The sequence below is a fragment of the Arachis stenosperma genome, chromosome 6, assembly GCF_014773155.1.
Source record: "Arachis stenosperma cultivar V10309 chromosome 6, arast.V10309.gnm1.PFL2, whole genome shotgun sequence".
NCBI classification, from domain to species: Eukaryota; Viridiplantae; Streptophyta; class Magnoliopsida; order Fabales; family Fabaceae; genus Arachis; species Arachis stenosperma.
The window spans coordinates 136659837-136677329 of NC_080382.1; the positions used below are offsets into that span (position 1 = coordinate 136659837).

A 17493-nucleotide genomic window follows, 5' to 3' on the forward strand; every position below is an offset into this window, starting at 1 on the left:
TTCCACCAATCTGAAGGCTTAGATTTTGAACAAGTTTTCAGCTCTGTTATTAGACCAATTACAATCCGATTAGTGTTGAGTATTGCTTTATCAAAAGACTGGATTATTAGACAATTTGATTTTAATAATACTTTTCTTAATGGTGATCTAAAAGAAATTATTTATATGCATCAGCCAGTTGGGTTTTCTCATGATTCAAACAACATTGTATGCAAGTTAAACAAGTCCTTGTATGGTCTGAAACAGGCCCCTCGTGAGTGGTTCTTAAAGCTTAGCAAAACTCTAAATCTGTTTGGTTTTTATAGCAAAAAATCAGATACATCGTTGTTCATTAAGCATGGTTCTCATTATGTTATGTATATTCTTTGTTATGTTGATGATATTATAATAACGGGTAATGATTCCATTGAAATAAATGCTATTATTCAGCAAAATCTTTACTTTAAAAGACCTTGGTGAATTATCATATTTCCTTGGTATTGAGGTTCAGCGAAGTAAAACTGGACAGCTGCATCTTTCACAAACCAAGTACATTAAAGATCTCTTATCTAAGCTAGGGATGAGTGAGGCTTCTCCTATGCCAACTCCTATTATCTCATCCTTACAATTATTGTCTACTATATCAGAATGTTTTGAGGATCCCAAACTCTTTAGGTCAGTTGTAGGAATTCTACAATATGTTACTATAACCCGACCAGACTTAAGTTTTGATGTTCAAAAGGTCTCTCAGTTTATGCACAATCCTCTTTTGGCTCACTGGAAGGCTGTGAAGAGGATACTCAGGTACCTACAAGGGACAAAAGACCATGGTTTACTTTACATAAGTGCAGGAATTACAGGTTGTATGGTTTTTCTGATTCAGATTGGGCAGCAGATTTAGAAGACAGGAGATCTGTTTCAGGTTATTGCATTTACTTGGGAACTAATCTGGTTAATTGGTCTTGTAGGAAGCAACCAACTATAAGCAGGTCATCTACTGAGGCAGAATTTCGAAGCTTAGCATCGTGTGAAGCGGAGATGACTTGGGTTAGAAATCTACTTGATGAGTTGAAGATTTCTTTGGCAACTGTTCCAATGATTTTTTGTGACAACATGAGCACCATTATGCTCACAGCAAATCCTGTACTACATGATAAGACTAAGCACTTTCAACTTGACATTCAAATTGTTAGAGAGAAGGTGAATAATAAGGCTCTCCAAGTGGTTCACATACCAGGAGTAGAACAAGTCGCTGACATTTTGACAAAGCCATTATCTACTGTTAGTTTCGAACGGCTTAAGAACAAGTTTAGAGTTGTGCCAAAGCACACCTTGAGCTTGAGGGGGAGGGTATTGAGGATCAGTCTTGCTAAGCAGTAAGAAAATAGAGTCTGTAATATAAAGAGAATTAGGGTTTACTGTTGAGAATAACAAATTCTTGTTTAAATTCTATTGAGCCTATTTAGTATAAATAGTAGCCTTACCTCCTATCTTGATGGGTTGGTTGAGATTTGTAATTGACTTTCTCACAGATTGAGTACACTCAAAAATAATAGTTGATTAGTTTTTTTCTGGTGAAGAAGAGTTCTTCCTCTCTGTATACGTTTCAACTTTTGGTTCTTTATTCCTTGTTCTTCTTCTTCTCTCAAACAATCTCATTTGAGTTTCTATACACATGGGTAGGGTGAAATCGAATTCGCCTTGACTCAAATCCGGCCCAAAATAATGAGCGGATCTATTTTTAAGACTCTTATCCGATCCTGTATCCAATAAAATCATACCAAATTAATTCCTAAAATATTCGAAACCAGGCCGAGTCTTCGAGTCGAACCGGGGCTATGTGCACCCCTACTGTGTGTAACTACATTTAAAACACAAATAATAACTCAGTATACATGTACATACAGAATTAGGTCTATCATGCTATAATACATGACAAACAGTAATTTATATCCTCTAGTTTTTTGGAGGATACCGAGCAACTACTGAAAAGTGAAAAGCAACATATAATATTCAAATATAAAGTAAAAAAAAAGGCATATATCATTAAGAATTGAAATTAAAATGGACAACAACATTTGATTGAATATCTTAAGCTGCTTGAATTCAAACTATCCTTTATACATAAATGGCTTGTATTTCCTGAGAGATTCATTCAAACCATGAATGGCTGCACATGCTACAGCTATTGCCAGTAGCATAAATATAGCATTCAAGGTTTGAAGTCCAATCCATTGAAATGTTCGTTTTTTCAATTTCTGTTTGGCAATGAACATCTCCACTGGAAAATAGATTCCCAAAGGCCAATATGCAGTTGCCCCTAGAAGTGCTAGAATTTCATTAAAGAAAGGCATTGCCATGGCTAGAATAGTCACTACCACAACAAATACTGTTCTCCAAACCAGCCTAAACAAATTAATATTCAACTTTACTTTTCCAATGCTCACTGAGAATTCTTCCATTATAAAAGTTGAGTTTGGCCATTGTTGCTTAGCTAATGTTTCAACAACACCATAGATTGGTTGGCAAAGTACCTGCATGTTCATAATTTATAATTCACAAGTAGTCATTTTTAAATCATAAATTAATATTAGTATCAATATAAGTTAAGTGAATTCAAAATTATAATTTAATAATGGTTATCATTTTATTAAGAGAAATAAAGAATAATTAAATAAAAAATAACTGAAGAATCAATCTGTCTAACAAGAATAATTTTTGAAGACTTTAGAAAATAAAAACATAGATAGAAAATTGATGAGTACCTGGTATGCTCCAAGAAGGTGTATGACAATGAAGACATTTGCTATGTTAATAAGCCAAAATGGCTCCTTGAAGCCAGAGCTCATGAGGATGCTGCCAGGAGTGTCTGAGCCAAATGCAGCATAACCAGAGCACGCACATAACAGAAATATAACTGTCATTGTAACTATAGCCATCTTATTTGCCATCTTCATTACTGCATTTTCTGCTCGCGATGATTTCAACGAGTCCTATTTTAATAAATGCCACCAAAATATATTAGTTCTAATAGTTCTGCTAGAAACACAGTAACGAGCAGAAAAAAGTTTAATTATTTTGTTAGTCTTTAGTCTTTATAGTTTTATTAAATTTATATTTTTTAATTAGATTTCTGTACTATTTTTAATTTTGTAATTAAATTTTGTGTGTGTCAAAAACGTTAAAATTAACAAAATATTTTTACTAAAAATCATGTAGTAAAAAATGATTAGGTTTTTAATTGTAGGTATTTTCAATTTGTGAAAATATATTCCATTAATTCTAATATTTTTTACAATGGTAAGGACTTAATTATTAAATTAAAAGCAGTGTAGAGATCCAATTAAAAAAAAACATAGAGATCTAATTATATTATAAATTTAATAAAATTATAAGGACTAACAGAATAATTAAACAAAAAAAATACATTCAAAATTTTAAAAATTACACACATAAAATTAAACATATATGCTAGTGGTTTAGGAAGAAAATTCACTATGTTGTCATAAGCAAGCATGATAGATACTAGATAGTCCTCATCTTTCATAAAATTTTTACAAATTCAACAATTTAAAGGTTTGATGAAATACTTTTCATATGTTTGCAGGTTGCATAAAACTAAACTGTGGAAGAAGTTATTACAAGATCGTAAAAATTTGGAAAAAACGTGAGGGCTTTTATAACAACAATAAACAATAACAACAATAAAATCTTGTCTATTAGATCGAGTTGGTTATATAAATTAAACAACGCTATTTGAGTTTTATTATATATTATATTTATAAAAAAACTGTTTACATGTAAATCTCGTTTGACCACGTCATGAATAATTTTTTATAAAAATTTTTATCTATAAATTAATTGAGATAGTGTGTTATTTGAATGTATATAAAAAGTATAATATAATAAATAGATAGAATAATCGACTTTCAAGTAGGAGTGGCATGAAGTTGGACGGATAGAAGCGAATTTTCGTCCTGTCTGATTCCGTTTTGCTTCTTCTCAACTTAAACACTATTTGTCTCATTTTTATCCACAAATTCTAAATGATTATATCCTAATTCATTTCAACAATACCCACCCTGCTTGGTTGCTTCTACTCATTCCTATAATAATATTTTAAAATTTATATATTCATACATAAATTAAAATATAAATATAAGATTCACTTTATATATTTTTTAATTTATTAATTTTTATATATTTATATTATATTATTAATATTATTTTTATTATTATTATATAATATATACTTTAGAATAAATAGGAACGAATTAACTCCAAATCCAATTCTATCTATTCCGCTCAAACACTCATCTCAAAAAAAATTCGACCCGCTCCAATTAGATTATTACTTATTCTGACCGAGTAAGTGCAAATCGAGTACCCGTAAATTTAGGTATTGGTGTTAAGTTTACTTTCAATATGGGATATGATAAATTTGAAGGATTCATATAGTGTAATTAGGGGTATAATTTGGAAGTGTTATTTGATGAGAAAATGTGTTTAAACATAAAAAAAAAAATGTCCGAATTGATGTTGATTTCACAACTATTAAATTTGAAATGAAGTGTAATTATAAATTTGAAACAAGGTATATGCTTCAATTTATTCATACCTGGATATCTATTGCAATTTGACTATAGCTACTTGCAACGGTAATATTTCCCAATGCAACGAGCATATTCCAAATTTTGTCTGAGGTAAATTCTCCCTTGCTTGCAATTAAATAAGTGCTTCTTCCTTTTCCTGTTTTAATACAACATTTCTATTATACATTTTTGTAAACACTAATAGAAGCAATTTGGAGAGAGAAAAATAAACGAATAAACTCTCAAATTGGTTGTTAAAAAATTTCATATCAGATATTTTAGTTAATAATAAATTTTTATTCTTTAAAATTTTTTAAAAATTAATTTTATCAGATAAATTGGTTCTCTCATTATTTTAAAGTGGGAATAATTTGTTTCAGAGTAATATTTTTGGAACATAATTTTTGACAGTAATATTTATTAAAATTTATTTTTCAAATATATATTAAAAATTTAATTAAAGATGATTAAAGGACTAATTCATCTAACAAAAACAACTTTCGAAAACTTTTAAAAAATAAAAAAATTTAAGGATTAAAATGTTCGATTTTAAATTTTTTTATGAATTAAGTTGAGTATTTATTGAAAATAAATTTATAAGACTGGATTTAATTTATTACTTTTACTATTTGAACATTTCATAGATATCACGTATGAAAATATGGATAAAAGTATATTTCAAACACATGTAAAATATGAATAAGAAATAGGAAAATATACCTTGTATTATTGTAGCAAATGAAAGTCCTATGCCAATAAATGCATATCCAAAAGACATGATTGATGCTATGATTGAGAGCCAAGATATCTTGTGGAAATGTGGAATTTGGGACAAAAAGATTTCAACAATTCCTAAACCAATCATGTATGGATTATTTGAAAAACGACATTCATCGGATGCAACTCCTTTTTTATGGAAGCAATTGATCTTTCGTATTGCCCTGTAGTAGTATTCCACATTTTAAAACAAGTTTGGTTAAAATAATGCAAATATCATGATAACTAAAGTTTAAAAGTTTTAGAATTAGAGTGTAATTTTAATACACTTATAATTAAAATATTTTACATAATCATCTAATTATATCAATTTTTTTAGATAGCTATTCACATGATTAATATAAATAGTAATTTTTATACTGATGTAATGTCACATCATTGAACGACTGTATAAATCTATTTTATATTCATAGTATATTAAAATTAAATTTTTAGAATAAAATTATACGATTATTATCATTTTATGAAAAATATTAGAAACAATCACTTTTTATAAATATTAGTCAATATTTTGAGCTAGCACTTTATTTTTAAACTATTAGAATTTAAAATTTAAGACTTATATAATATCGTATATTTTGAAAATTATGTATAATATTGGTTAAGTATTGATTTATAATGATAAATTTTGTTGGTGGTCATGTAATATTACTCTAAATGATTTTTTTTCTTAATTTAACTAAATCTTATTTATTTATTTGCTAGTGCTCTATACAAATACAAATTATGGTGTAATTGGAAATAATGTAATAAAATAAAAAAACGTACACTATACTTATGGATGTAGTTATTGTGTATCCAATAGCAGCTCCTGTAAGGTTGGTATATTGGACTATTCCACATATCAAGTGCATTCTACCACCTAAAAAATTGGTAAAAAAAAATTGAAATTAAAATAAAAGTGAAATAAAGTCACATGTAGTGTTATAATGAAAAATCAAATTTATAATTTAGTTACCTAAGTTAGCTTTTACAGCCTCCATATAAGTGGAATTTCTTTGTCCAGTAACTGAGTCTGGTGATCTATAACAATCAGTTAAAAGATTGGAGGTATAGAGAATAACAGAAGAACAAATTAAGAAAGATAATATGCCAATTATCCATCCTAATTGAGCCATGGCCCATGGTAATGACAAAACTCCAGCACCAATTACTGCTGTTATTATATGTGCAGTTGCAGTCCAAACTGTCCCTGCATACATAAAAATATATCTGAGTAATGCTAGTGAGACAATAATTTAAAGTTATCTTATCTAATTTAATATATAATATTTATAAATTCATATTTATTACATTTAATATTATGCATTTATTCTACTAGTAATTAATAAATTCAAACAAAAGTAAAAAAATTATTGCTGCCTTTGACCCCTTAATTACTATACATATTAAACCAAAGTATGTGAATTCTTATTAATGTATATGGTAGAAATTAAGGTATAATTAATTTCATGTGAAGTCATAACTAAAATTCGTTAAATAATTTGACAGATTTGACTAAATTATTATCTAATGCCTCTCAATTATCAACTTTACATAAAACTAACTGCATCTGAATTTCCATCGGATATATATATGTTTTTAATTCTGAGTTTTGAGGGCTTTGAACTTTATGGGAGAACCAAAGGTACTGTTAGTTTTGAACCTATTTCTATTTTTTCTTGTTTTTTAAAGTACTTTAAATTTGTTTCCATTACCCATATTTGGGCTCTTTGTGAGACTCATGAAAGGGGAAAATAGAGAATTAAATCAAAATACAACTCCTAGTTAATTTCATAGAAAATAAAGAATTAAAGAAAAACAAATAAATAGACAATAACTTTGATCATTGTGTAATAATGGAGTACACCATTGCCTCCTTTTGGTTTCCAATATATAATTAATGAAACTCTCAACCTTCAAGATAAGAGAGGAGTACAAAAAGAAAAAAACTACATCCATTGAATTACTACATACAAGAAACAAAATACCATAAATAAACATACAACAACACTAGAGGGATTCAGGTAGGGCTGCACACAGATCGGATCGGATCGGATATGGCCTAAAATTCTATCCGATCCGCACTGTATTCATCGGATCGGATCGGATACGATATCCGCAATTTTTTAGGCCGGATCCGATCCGATCCGATCCGCATACTTGCGGATCGGATCGGATCGGATATCGGGTATATCCGCATAATTAAAAAAATTATTTTAAGATTTTGTTTGGCCTTTTTACAAAAAATTTTTTTTCAGAAAATTCATTTTTGATCTGTTTAAGCCTATTTACTCCTAGAATATTATCAATAATAGTTCTTTTGAATAACAAAAACAAAATAATAACACAAGATTTAAGTTTAATTATTCTAAGTTGAAGTACAACATAAAAAATTAAAAACAAAATATCATAAAATTCATAAAATAACATACTAAAATTCATATCACATTAGGGTTTACTGTCTTAAACTATGCTATTTATATGTGATGTGCAGATATGCGGATTTGCGGATCAGATCCGCGGATATCACTGCCGAATCCGCAATCCGATCCGACCATAATGCGGATCGGATCCAATCCGATCCGATAACTCTGTGGATCGGATAATATCCACAAAATTCGGATCGGATGCGGATAATTACCGCGGATATGCGGATATTATCCGATCCATGTACAGCCCTAGATTCAGGGAGTAAAACAAAGCTAATAGAAAGATACATTTATTATTGATGGAAAACATCATTGTTAGAGTCATATAGAGATAATCATCTTGTTCATTACTCATGCTAAGTCCCTCTATTTGAAAGCGATTATGCTAAGTGTACACTAAAATTAGTCATCAAAATTAATTATTAGTATAAAAATATATTAAAATATATATATACATTAAAAATAAATTAAATCACACATATATTTATACACAAATATATTAGTAATTAATTTTTATAATTAATTTTAATGTACAAATAATATTTTTAATTTAAGAAAATATAAAAAATAGTGATTAACACTGCATTTAGATCTCAACAATAAAACATTTTCATGTCATAATTTTGTCACAAAACATACATATATATATATATATATCAAATGTATTTAGCTGGATATAAAATCTTTAAAATTCTACAAATCTCAACAAGTTATTGATAAAATAAGTTGCATTGCACATCTAAACCTGTTCCAAGAACATTAATGGCCTCATATACTATATATGAGAATATTATACTATTTATTATTATCAATTCAGCCTTTTTTTTATCTACGGTATTTCTAGTTAAAAATTAATTAGTTACCAAAAGTCTGTTTAATAATTTACTGCTAACTAATAGATTGTTTCAGATACAAAATGAAATTCAAATTTTTAACACTTATTTAAGTAAACTAGTAAATTAATCACTAAACCAACTCAAATTAATTCTATCTAGTTATTTTTAGTATCACAAACCTATTTCATATGATATATAGGGAGTTCTAGTTTTGCATGATCATAATTTTTTTTTCTTCCAAACATGTGTCGCCATGTCTTTTCAAGCTTTGAGTTAATTGTGAACATATCAATTCATAACTTGGTAGTCAAACAAAAGATAAAGACAATAGTGCATTAATTATAAAAATCTTAATATTTTTATAAAACTTTCAGCACTTCATGTCAAACTCATCCATGTGAAACATGGATTAGTGCTTAATTACAACCGCATTAATAAAGTGTTAATGTATTTCCTTTAGTATAAGAAGGCATTGTAAAATGCTAAGATGGTCACTATTTTGTTAATCAATTTCATTCCTTTTTCAATAAATCAACAGAAAATAGGAAAATGATGTTACAATGAAAAGTATTTATCAATGAAAAGTGAAGCATCACTCTTTTCACAATAGAAAAAAATTTATTAGATACAATTTTTAATTTTTATCTAATTTCATTCTTCACTAAATGAAAGTAAGTGATAATGCCCCATTATTATTATTATTATTATTATTTAAGCAGAGATCTAATAAATAAAAGTGCCAAAACAAGAAGAAACAAAAACTACAATATAACTGTCACACTCTGTGAAGAAAGAAAGTGACAAAACGTTAAGATACTGATGAGTGAAAAAATTAAAGAAAATTATACCGGTTCTTTTAGGTTTGCCATCATCATCTACAAGAATATCCTCATTTGCAGTAATGCTTACTGATTCAACCATCTTCTTCTTCTTTTGCTGCTGCTTTCTCTTTAATTAATGACCTTAAATAATACCTAATTTTAATACAATGAACCAAGACACTTTTCTAAATCTAAGTACATCTATGTAAACAAAGGTTTAACTATTTGAGTGAAGGAAAAGTAAAAAATCTAGTCACATAATTAAAGATAAATTACTAAGAAATTCTATATTGTGACACATGTTCTAATATAAATTTGACATTGTCTAATAACTTGAGTATTTATTGCACATGTTTAACACTTTGAAAAAATACTTTGTTGAGTGCGATGCTTTTTATATAATTTATTTAGTTTTTTACATGAGCAAAATATTATTCCAACACAATTGAATATATATTTGTGATGGAATAATTCCTTCTGTGTATTTTATATATTTCATTCACGTTTCTTTTATTCTTTTTTTTTTTCTCTTGCCTTCTCTATTTTTAAGTAGTGGGTATTTATTTTAAGTTATTTTAATTTTTTTATATTTTTTAATTTGATAAACTAAAAACTAATTAATTTATTGTGGATGTGAATTCTATTTAAAGATTTTTCGCTGACTAATAAAATCTGCATAAATAAAATAGAATTTAAACTCAACTTCCAACTCTTACTTAAACTGACGAATGAATTGATCACTTGACCAACTTAAATTAGTTAAGTCATTCTAATTATTCTTGTGAATTGTCATATATATACACAACATAGTTTTTTTATATCGGATAGCGACTCATGGTGGTGAGCCAAAAATCCGCCATAAAGTTATAGCGAATAACGTTGCGGAAAATGGCGAAAACAGCGGATTACTTAAAAAATACATATATATGTACAAAAAAATATGCAAAAAAATTACAAATATAATAACTATAAAATCTATCCATATAAGCAACTTTCTATAATATAGTAAATATAGTAGCAAATTTAATAAATAAACATAACATCAATTTCAAATTATAATTCAAAAGTCATAAGCAAGCCATAAAATAGAAGACATAAAACATAAAAACTATAAACCAAATACCATCTAGCTCTCATCAAATTCATCCAAATTAACACGATTATTATCGTGTATGTCCCTCTGCCCCCTCATCATCCTCTGATTCGGTATCATTGAATTGAATATCCTCTTCTTGTTCTTCTTCATTTTCAGAATCCTCTTCATCTTTAAATTCTGGTTCTTCTTCATCTTCCACAATTACTGCCTTTCCTTTTCTTTTTTTTGAAGTTTTATACCCACTTAGTCCATCCTTTGCACCACCTCTTTTCTTTTTCTATTTTGTTGTCTTCTAGTATTTGTCGTAGGCTCATTTCCTCCCATTACTTCAAACACAAGGTTCTAACTCAAAGTGTTGTCATCTTGATAAACTAAATCAGCATCATCATCCACATTATCATCATCTCGAAAGGTGGCAGACCCAATTTCTCCCACTAACCACTCATTACACACATCAATGTCATTAAGTGTAATAGGGTCAACTTCATCTTTAAGGTTGTACCTCTCGATGAGTTGTTGGTTATACTTTATGAAGACCAAACTCTCCATCCTTTCATGATCAAGCCTATTTCTTTTCTTAGTATGAATATGCTCAAATATACTCCAATTGCGCTCACATCCCAAAGCACTACAAGTCAAGCTCTATACTTTATGAAGACCAAATTCTCCATCCTTTCATGATCAAGCCTATTTCTTTTCTTGGTATGAATATGCTCAAATATACTCCAATTGCGCTCACATCCAGAAGCTCTACAAGTCAAGCTCAAGATCTTGATAGCAAGGTCTCGCATGTTTGGAGCTTCATGCCCATATGTCCGCCACCAAAATGCTATAAAATTAAAATAAATTTGTCTAAACTTTTAATCGAACTAAATTTATAAAGTTTTGTAAAATTTATAACAATCTTACTAATGCGGTGATTTTACAACCAACAAACTAACCGGCAAGTGCACCAGGTCATACCAAGTAATACCTAAGGTGAGTGAGGGTCGATCCTACGAGGATTGATGGATCAAGCAACAATGGTTAAATGACTTACTTAGTTAGGCAAGCAGAAAAGAGTGTTGGATGTTCAAAGAGCATTAAACAGTAAATTAAGAGTTTGAAGACAGCAGGTGAATAAGTTGGGAATAAAATCTTGGAGAAAATAGTTAAGGTTTCAGAGTTATCTATTCTTCCGGATTAACTTTTCTTACTAACTATTTTAATCATGTAGGATTTAATGTACGGCAAACTATATGTGACTAGACCCTAATTCCTTAGACATTTCTAGTCTCCTCTAAAATTCATTAACTGCCAATTTCTTGGTCAATTAATTCCAATTAGAAGCTGCATGATCAAATTCCAGTTTATATGCCACAAAAACTCTAATTACCAAAAAATAAAAGGATTATATGTCACGTATCCTGTTAAATCCAGATAATTAAAATTTAGGAGAATATGTTTTCAAACTATTGTTCAAGTAAAGAGCTTTTCCAAATTTTACAAGAACTCAAATAGAAAGAGGGTCATACTTCTGTTCCACCCAAATTCATAAGATAAAGAGTGAAAACAATTCTTAAATTATAAATCCATACATGAATTAAAATAGAAAAAGTAATAAAATCAATCCATACAAATAGACAGAGCTCCTAACCTTAACAATGGAGGATTAGTTGCTCATGGTTCAGAGAAAAAAATAAGGATTCACGTCAAATGTACTGAGTTCCAATCTGATAGCATGAAAAGTTAACTAATGGAATCCCTTTTTATAACTAATCCTAATTAATTTTTGAAAAATATATTTTCTAAAATTAAGTAATATCTTTTCCTAATTTAAAAATCAAATTTGAATTTAAATCAAAATTAATTATAACAATCATCAAGTCTTCAATTGATAGATGGGGACCACTTGATTCCTTCACTCTGCAGCCTCTGATATGTGCTTTTCGGGCTGAAAACTGGGTTAAAAGCAGCCTAGAAACCACCCCCAACGTTTTCTGCACGTGGCGCATGTCACGCGTACGCGTCGATAGTCTTTTCCGCGTGTCACGCGTACGCGTCAAGTACGCACACGCGTCGCTGTGCAAAACTTCAAATCACGCGTACGCGTCATCCACGCACACGCGTCGCCATGGAAAGCTCCAAATCATGCGCACGCGTCAGGTACGCGTACGCGTCGCTCCTCGCAGGTTTTCTCCTTTAATTCTTGTGCTGCAGAAACTCCATCAAATCCAGCTGAATGCTACCTAAAATAAATAGAAATGCACAAGGCTCAAAGTAGTATCCATAGTGGCTAAAAGATAATTAATTCTTGATTAAACTCAACAATTTATGTGCAAATTCACTAGGAAAAGATAAGAAAGATACTCATGCATCACAACACCAAACTTGAACTGTTGCTTGTCCTCAAGCAACCAAAACTAATATAGGCTTAGGATGTGAATTTGCATGAGAATGGGAATTCGATTAAGCTCATGTCTCTTCTTATAGTAGGGTTTATAACTGCAATCCTGAATAGGTTTGGCATTTCACTCTCCTTTGAATCAGAAGGATGTCATTGTCATTCGGAATTAGAATCAGGATAATATTATGAATTCTCTGATCTTTATATTTCAATTTAATCCTTGAACACAGCAAAATTTTCTTTAATTAATTTTTCTTTGGTGCTTTGCACCTTGAGCCTAGTCGTGACTTTAAATGTTTTGTCTCAAGGGTTACTTGACACAGAAACACCACAAGCACTTAACTGGGGAACTCTCTTTGAGTTCTGATTTTTTCTTTCAATTACTCCCAGACAGTGGTACTCAAAGTCTTTGGCATACTCTGTTAAACGCACTTGGTCTCGACTCTAAGTGTTCTGTCTCAAGGATTACTTGACACAATCACACCACAAGCATATGACTAGAGAAACAACTTTTTGAGCTTTTAATCATGTCTGACCTCCCTAGTCATTGATGCTCAGAGCCTTGGACCTTGCTTTTATAGTTTCTTTTTCTTTTGTTATTTCTTTTGCTTCAAGGATTATTTTTTTTTGTTTCAGAGAAGTCATAATAATTCTCTAAATTCCTGTTCCTTGTACATCAACATTCCTTGATTCAAATTCAAATATGCACTGTTCATGTCATGCATTCAGAATCATAGAAAATACCACCACATTTAAGTAAATAAGACTACTCTTAGATATAACTCAATTTCTCATGTAATACATCACTTCTTTTTCTTTTGAATTCAAGCTTTAGTGAGTAATACATGAGACAATTTTTTTTGGTTAAAAGTACTAAAGATCATGCAAGAAATCAAAGCAACAGAAAACAGAAGATAACACAATAAGAACGAAGGAGAAATAGAATGAAAGGAACTCAACCACCTCAGTTATGCTGGTGGTCATCTTATTCCTTCATGAAGAACATTCTTCTTCCTTTGGTGCTAGACAGAAAAGCCATAATCGAAGTGTCAACACCAAACTTAAAGATTTGTTTGTCCTCAAACAAAGAAAAACTGCAGACAGAGAGAGACATAAAAGCAATTTATATGATGAAAGAAGAATAAAAAGATAAAAGAATAAGAGAGAATTAGGATTTGGGAGGTGGATGATTTGAAATCAGGCGCTGAGGTAGTTCAATTGGGCGTCGCATGTGACGCGTCCGCGTGAGGCACGCGTATGCATGGATCGCGCGAAATTCAAGTGACACGTACGCGTCGACAGCCAAGATAGGAAAATGACGCAAATGCGTCAAGGACACGTTTGCGTGGTGGGGTTTGTGCGTCCAGCATAGTTCCAGTCCCACACCAGCATAACTCTCTGGCTAAACACCTTTTACGCCGTTTTTACTCATCCACGCGTGCTCGTGCTTGACGCGTACACGTGGAGTGCCAAAATCACAAATGACGCGCACGCGACATGGACGCGTATGCGTGATCCAATTTGTGCGCCAAGCACACTTCCTGCTCCCCTCCCGCGCAACTTTCTGTTCACTTTTTATTTTTCACGCACACACATATGACGCGTACGCGTCGTGTGCTCATTTTTTTTAATATTCGGTCTCTGTTCTAAGATAGCTGCATAATCAGAAAAATAGTAAAAACTCAATAAAAATCAAATAAGTAAGAAAACTACTATTACAAAAAATAACTAAGGATACGAAATTATCGGATTGCCTCCCGACAAGCGCTCTTTTACCGTCACTAGCTTGACGGTCAGCTCCTCTAAGGAGGAGGATCATAGGGGCTCGGATCTTCACCCCTTACTTTCAAATTCTTTCCTGTGTCTCCATAACGTAGCTTAATATGCTCCAAAGAGAGGATTCTGATTACTGTATAAACTCATGCTAGATTGCTGGTCAACACCACCTTCATTCCTGGGGAGAAACCTTCAGTGAGGATCTTTTAGATTCTCCATCCTCTGGGTACTTTCTTTTTTTTGGGAATCTCCTCCTTGGTAGATGATGCATTTCCAACACCAAACTTAGGTTTGATGTCAGGAGGAATTTTATTGATTGTTGCGAAGGGAGGTTTGAGCTGCAGATTCTGCTGTGTATCCTCAAGGGGTTTTTGAAGGGTTGGATCAATAAGTTCAGTCTACATGCACCTCTCTTCTTCACCTGCTGAATGTACATCTTTGAAAACATGAAAGACTAGTTGCTCATCATGCACTCTAAGCACTAATTCGCCCACTTCTACATCAATCAGAGCTCTTCCAGTGGCTAGGAATGGTCTTCCTAGAATTATAGAGGCATTCTCATCCTTCCCTGTGTTAAGAATAACAAAGTCTACTGGGAGAAAGAACTTACCCACTTTGACCAAGATATTCTCCACTAATCCGTGTACAGGCTTCATAGATTTGTCTGCCATCTGTAATGCTATCTTTGTTGGTTGTGCCTCTTAGATTTGTAGCTTCTTCATCACAGACAATGGCATTAGATTTATGCTTGCCCCCAGATCACATAACGCTTTCTCAAAGGTTGTGCTATCAATAGTGCATGGAATTTGAAAGCTCCTTGGGTCTGGCATCTTCCTTGGCAAGTTATTCTGAATTACGGCACTACATTCCTTAGTTAGGACTACTGTCTCATCTCCCATTAAACATTTATTCTTTGACAACAGCTCCTTCATGAACTTGACATAGATAGGCATTTGCTCCAAAACCTCAACAAAAGAAATATTGATTTGCAACTTTCTGAAGACTTCCAAGAATTTTGAAAACTGCTTGTCCTTGGTCTCCTTTTGAAGTCTCTGAGGATATGGCATCTTAGGCTTGTACTCAGGAGCCTTTGGCAATGTAGGATGAGTGTCAAGAGAGTCTGGGAATGGGTTGTCTGCACGCTTTAGAGGGGCGTGCTCTACTTCTTCCTTCTTCTCCTTTGGAGCTTCTTTTTCAACTAACTCTTCATTGACCTCGGTCTCAGAGCCAGCTACTTTACCACTTCTCAGTTGAATAACCTTGTAATCGTTTTCAATTGACTCCTTATCAACTTGTGCTTTCATACTTGCCACTTGTCCACTTATCAAGGTGATAGCCTTGCATTCCTCTCTTGGATTTGGAATTGTGTTACCAGGAAGGCTATTAGTGGTCCTCTGATCAATTTCATTAACTCTGGTGGCTATTTGACCCATCTGAATCTCTAAATTCTTGATTGATGCTCTGGTTTCCTGCACAAAACTCTTCATTATTTCCCAAATAGAATCTTCTTGGGATTTAGAATTTGCCTGTGAAGGTGGTTGTTGTTGATGAGATTGAAATTGGCGGTTACTATAATTGTTCTGTTGAAAGCTGCCCTGAGAATTATTGTTGAAGTTCTGAGGTCTCTGAGGTTGGTCTTTTCACCCAAAATTTGGGTGATTTCTCCACCCTTGATTGTAGGTCTGAGAATAGGGGTCATTATTGGGATTTCTAGGAGCACTCCCCATGTAATTGACCTGTCCAGAAGAAAATTGAGTATAATCATAATTATCATTTTGTACAAAATTACCTGTCATGTCATAAGAGACCTCTTGGGGTGGATTTTGGGTATTGATAGTTGAGACTTGCATGCTACCCATCTGCTGAGTAAGTAGATTTATTTGCTGAGACATAAGCTTGTTTTGACCAAGAAGAGCATTAACAGCTTCTACTTCCAACACACCTCTCTTCTAAGAGGTCTCAGAGTTCACAGGATTCCTGTTAGACGATTATAAGTATTGGTTACTAGCAACTAATTCAATAAGCTCAATAGTCTCCTCTGGTATCTTCTTCTTGTGCAGTGAACCACCTGCAGAATTATCTAAGCACATCTTGAATATTTCACCCAAACCTTCATAGAAGATATCTAGTTGTGTCCATTTGGAGAACATGTCCAGAGGGCATTGCCTAGTCAGTAGCTTATATCTCTCTCAAGCTTCATAAAGAGTTTCACCATCCTTCTACCTGAAGGTCTGAATCTCCACCCTAAGCTTAGTCAGCTTCTTTGGTGGAAAAAATTTAGTGAAAAACTCAGTAACAACCTTGTTCCAAGTATCTAAACTCTCCTTAGATTGGGAACCTAGCCATAGCTTTGCTCCATCCCTCAGAGCAAACGAGAAGAGCATGAGTTTGTACACCTCTGGGTTCACTCTATTTGTCTTCACAGTATCACAGATCTGCAGAAAATTGGAAATAAATTGATTTGGGTCTTCGTGGGAAAGACCATGATACTAGCAGTTTTGTTGCTCTAGGGTGACCAATTGTGGCTTCAACTCAAAGTTGTTCGCAGCTATAGGAGGCACCACAATGCTTTTTCCATAAAGATCTGCAGTAGGAGCAGAATAAGAGCCAAGTACTCTCCTTTGTTGCTCATTCCCATTCGGATTTACCACATTGGCATTAGCAGCCTCGTTAGGATCCATAATGGATTCTGCAGCCTTGTAAAGTATTGCTTGTTGTAAACGTCGCCTGAAAGTCCTTTCAGGTTCATGATCAAAGTCTAAGAGATGTTCTTTGTCTCTGATCCTACGCATAAACAAACAAAAGACAAGAAAAAGATG

The 17493-nt window shown here is 32.1% G+C and overlaps 1 protein-coding gene across 1 annotated transcript; it reads right to left on the reverse strand.

Annotated features, from left to right (window-relative positions):
- Positions 1-2090: 2090 nt before the first annotated feature.
- Positions 2091-9516, reverse strand: LOC130934744 (amino acid permease 1-like). The gene is made up of 7 exons (XM_057864282.1): positions 9444-9516; positions 6307-6540; positions 6117-6210; positions 5292-5512; positions 4598-4728; positions 2745-2972; positions 2091-2513 (listed from the first exon to the last, which is right to left on the reverse strand). The coding sequence occupies exons 1-7, from the start codon at positions 9514-9516 to the stop codon at positions 2091-2093; spliced, it is 1404 nt and encodes a 467-aa protein (XP_057720265.1).
- Between the last annotated feature and the right edge of the window lie 7977 nt (positions 9517-17493).

What these genes read in the sequence shown, in the direction of transcription:
- LOC130934744 (XM_057864282.1), bottom strand. Translation starts at nt 9,516, where the DNA reads ATGGTTGAATCAGTAAGCATTACTGCAAATGAGGATATTCTTGTAGAT. An exon ending in ACTACATCCATAAGTATAGT is followed by an intron (nt 5,513 to 6,116) that starts GTACGTTTTTTT and finishes ATACTACTACAG; the next exon opens with GGCAATACGAAAGATCAATT. An exon ending in ACCTTCTTGGAGCATACCAG is followed by an intron (nt 2,514 to 2,744) that starts GTACTCATCAAT and finishes ATGAACATGCAG; the next exon opens with GTACTTTGCCAACCAATCTA.